At 59.1% G+C, this 3543-nt stretch overlaps 1 protein-coding gene across 1 annotated transcript in view; it reads right to left on the bottom strand.

Annotated features, from left to right (window-relative positions):
* Positions 1–12: 12 nt before the first annotated feature.
* The window catches only part of DLX3 (distal-less homeobox 3), a 10008-nt gene continuing 6477 nt past the window's right edge, over positions 13–3543 (bottom strand). Inside the window, exons 4-5 of the mRNA XM_015570775.1 lie at positions 3427–3543; positions 13–1864 (exon numbers count right to left, since the gene is read on the bottom strand). Of these exons, the coding sequence (XP_015426261.1) occupies positions 1517–1864; positions 3427–3543 (465 nt within the window). The 3' untranslated portion in view covers positions 13–1516. The remainder of the gene's footprint in view (positions 1865–3426) is intronic.

The raw sequence follows: 3543 nt of genomic DNA, 5'->3' as shown, positions 1-3543 counted from the left end.
AGAGTTCAGTGGTTATTTCCTTCTTTTTTATTAACATTACATATAAAGATGGTCCAGTAAGAAAGCAGAAATGAGAAGGCTGGGAGGGAGTGGGAGCTAGCTCCGTTCCTGCCCCCCTGGGTGGGACTATTGGAGATCCACCATTTCTCTTCTCATTTCTGCACCCCCCACCGAACCCCAATCCAGCCAGAGCCCAGCCCTGTGTCTCTCAGCTCACAATGCACAGGCAGGTACATCCAGGAGGAAAGGGCCACATAAATAGGAAACCACACAGGGAGGAGGCAGCTTCTTTCTGTTGCTCTTAGAAAAATACAGACTATATATATATATATAGCTACAGTCTTCTACCTCTCCTCTTCTGCAAAGGTTGACCACATCAGGGGTGGAGGAAAGTTAGCTCAGGGGCGATGTCTGGGCCAGGAGGGGCAGTGCCACCAGCCCTCTGATAGCCACCCCTTCACCCCTCAAGGCACCAAGCTACAACGCCCCCCCTCCTGTGCACCTCACCCCATGCACTCCGTTTCCAAGGCCACCGGAAAGGGGGTGTTCTGGGGTTTGTCTTGCCTCGTATGTCTCCTTGGAGACTTGGGGTTTGGCACCAAAACTGCCAGCTTACTGGAGAAGGAGAAGAGGTGGAGTGGGGGGAGAGGAAGAGGTGGGGGGAAAGGATGGGGGGGGCAGGGTAGAGGTGCCTACCGAGGGGAGATTGATCCTATCTGTTAACAATGCCCTTTGTTTTCCTATTTTTCAACAGCTTTTAAAACCAAAGTTGTGCAAAGTCCTGTACACAGAAGAAGAAACGGGTCCTTAGGAAAGACTTCTAAGACCCACCGCTCCTCTCCAACCAGAGCGGGGAGAGGAGGGAGATGACTCCTGGAGTTCTTCCCTCTGACGCCCCAAATATTAAAATATCCACTTTCCTTGCTTTGACCCTCAAATCCTAAATGAGGGCTGCAAGTGCGGGGCGGGGGCTGGCTGGGGTCCCACCCTGAGCCCCAGTCTCCACGTTCAATGTCTCTTTGGCAGCGGGGATCCTCAGGAAAAGGGGGCCACAGTTCACGTAGGAGGAACCAGGCCTGGCAGGCCCCGGCACCCACAATGCCTGGTGTCCCAGACCAGGCCCGACCGGCAAACACTCCCCAGTCCCCCAGTCCCCACGGTCTCCAGTCTGGGAAACAAGCACTAAGTGTCAGAGGCGGCAAGGTGACAAGCCACGTAAAGCCAATCCAGGCCCCTGGGACAGAAGGAGACCACCTGTCCCGGCTGGAGTGGGGTGTCCCAGCATCTGGAAGGGTACCCCAGTGTCTAGGCAGGGGGACAGAGGTTCAGGGGACATCCGTGGCCCATGCAAATTTCATCTGGAGCTCTTGGGTCCCTGGAGGAAGGGACAAGGGCAGGGGAAGGGGCATTCCCTTTCCCCGGTGCTCCTCGATGATTCCTGAGTGTCGGCGAGGACAGAGACGCCTTCTGTCTGGTCCCGGGAGTCCTTCGTGGGAGGTTCAGGCCAGGTGGGTGCTCAGTACACAGCCCCAGGGTTGGGCGGGGGCCCCGGCGAGGCATGGTGCAGGGTGGCCGGCTGAGGCGGCTGCTGCTGTAAGTGGGGTCCGCTCAGGTTCTGTGCGTGGTACCAGGAGTTGGTGGGGTCGTCCAGGTAGCTGGGGGAGGCACTGTACGGGAGCGGCGGGGGCAGCTGGCTTCGGGCAGGGGCCGGAGTGGAGTGGGAGGAGGTGTCCCAGAGGGCGGGTGACGGAGGCGAGTTGCAGGCCATGGAGTCGCTGTTGTTGGGGCTGTGCTCCAGAGGCACCTCCCCGTTCTTGTAGAGCTTCTTGAATTTGGAGCGGCGGTTCTGAAACCAGATTTTCACCTGTGCCCCGAGAAGAAACGGGGAGCTAGTTAACCTCTTAGCATGCCGAGCAAAAAGAAAAGCCCGAGGGACATCCAGCTTAGAGAGGGCAAGGCCAGTCCCCGTGCCACACGCCAGGACCCAGGCAAAGCCCTGGCATCCCGACTGCCGGGCCACCATCTTTTCTTCTACCCGGGATAGAGCTCTGGCCGGAACTTCAAACCGCCTGGGTCCAAATTCTACGGGGCCACTTACTCCGCCTGTGACCTTGGGCAAGTTACTTAACCTCTCTGGTTCTGGCCTTCCTCATCTGAAAGTGGGGGTGGTCGAAGCCCCATCACCTACCTCCCGGGGTCATTACGATGCTCAGATGAGTTAAGACAGAGGAAGAACTCAGAGCAGCCGGGTATACAGCAAACGCCCAGTCAGAGGCACCCAGGTGGGCGATGGGCAGTTGGTGGCCTCTCGTTCACATTAGAAACCCAGAGGCTCACAGATACAAACACACACCCACACACGCATCTCCATGTGCAGGAACGTACCCACTCGCCACTTCACACACAGGCACCAGACTATAAAGATACACACACACAGATCCTCCTCCCAGATAAACACCCACAGACGTGGTCACACACCCGGGCACGGAGGAGACCTCCGGGGCTGCCTAATGGGGGTGACCTGGGGACTCGGGAGCAGGTGAGCCACGCTTCCCCACACTTCCCCGGGGTATCTCCCCCTCCCCCTGCTGCTCCCCACCCCATGACTGGTACAAACAATGAATCAGCTCCTCACCGGGTGACCCAGATTCCCGGGCGACTGGGGCCCCACGCAGGCAGCCGCAGCCCAGGCCAGCCTGTCAACACCTGCTCGGAGCCAGGCAGCCACCACTCCTCCCCTGAGCAGGGACAGGCTGCTGGGGGCTTTAGGCCGAGGGCGGGGCTCCCACCTTGAGTCCCTGTCCCCCTTGGGAGGGAATCTCTCCTCTCCGCTCCAGGCAGAGGAAGGGTGGAGCATGGGGAGGGTGAGCAGCAGTGTGGTGTTTTGAAGCAAGTATGCATTTTTGTGCCTGCACTCACCAGTGTGCACAGTCACGTCCACAGCCCCCCTCCACAAACGCCATGACCCTTGACAGGTCACCCCCCTTTATGTGCGCATTCCCACGTGTACCCAGACACAAGAGCATGTGTGCAAATATTGTACACGCATGTGCACATGTACGTACACCTCTGCACACATGCTGGCCTGCTGAGAAGACACATGTGGACTCCTATCAAGCGAGGGGCCAGCACTGTGAGTGGGAAGAGGGGACTGTGGGAGCTTGGGGTTCGGGAGTAGAGAGGAAGGACCACACCTCTGCTGGCCACAGACATGCACAGTTGCACAGGCTCTCAAACACCCATGCGGTGCTAATCGGGAACTTCGGACAGAAGTGGAGACTTGGGGGGCCCCTCTACCCACAGGCAAGGGCTTCCAAGGGCTGCAGGGAGTTTAAAAGGCCCTTCAGGCTCGGTAGTGCCTGGGGAGTCCGGGGTCCCGCGCGGCCCCACTGACGCCCCGCAACCCCAGATGTCCCCCAGACTGACCTGTGTCTGCGTGAGGCCCAGCTGCGCGGCCAGCTCGGCGCGCTCGGGCAGCGCCAGGTACTGGGCCTTCTGGAAGCGGCGCTGCAGGGCGGCCAGCTGGTAGCTGGAGTAGATGGT

The sequence above is a fragment of the Myotis davidii genome, unplaced genomic scaffold (assembly GCF_000327345.1).
Source record: "Myotis davidii unplaced genomic scaffold, ASM32734v1 scaffold327, whole genome shotgun sequence".
NCBI lineage: Eukaryota > Metazoa > Chordata > Mammalia > Chiroptera > Vespertilionidae > Myotis > Myotis davidii.
This window is presented reverse-complemented; position numbering and strand designations above follow the sequence as displayed.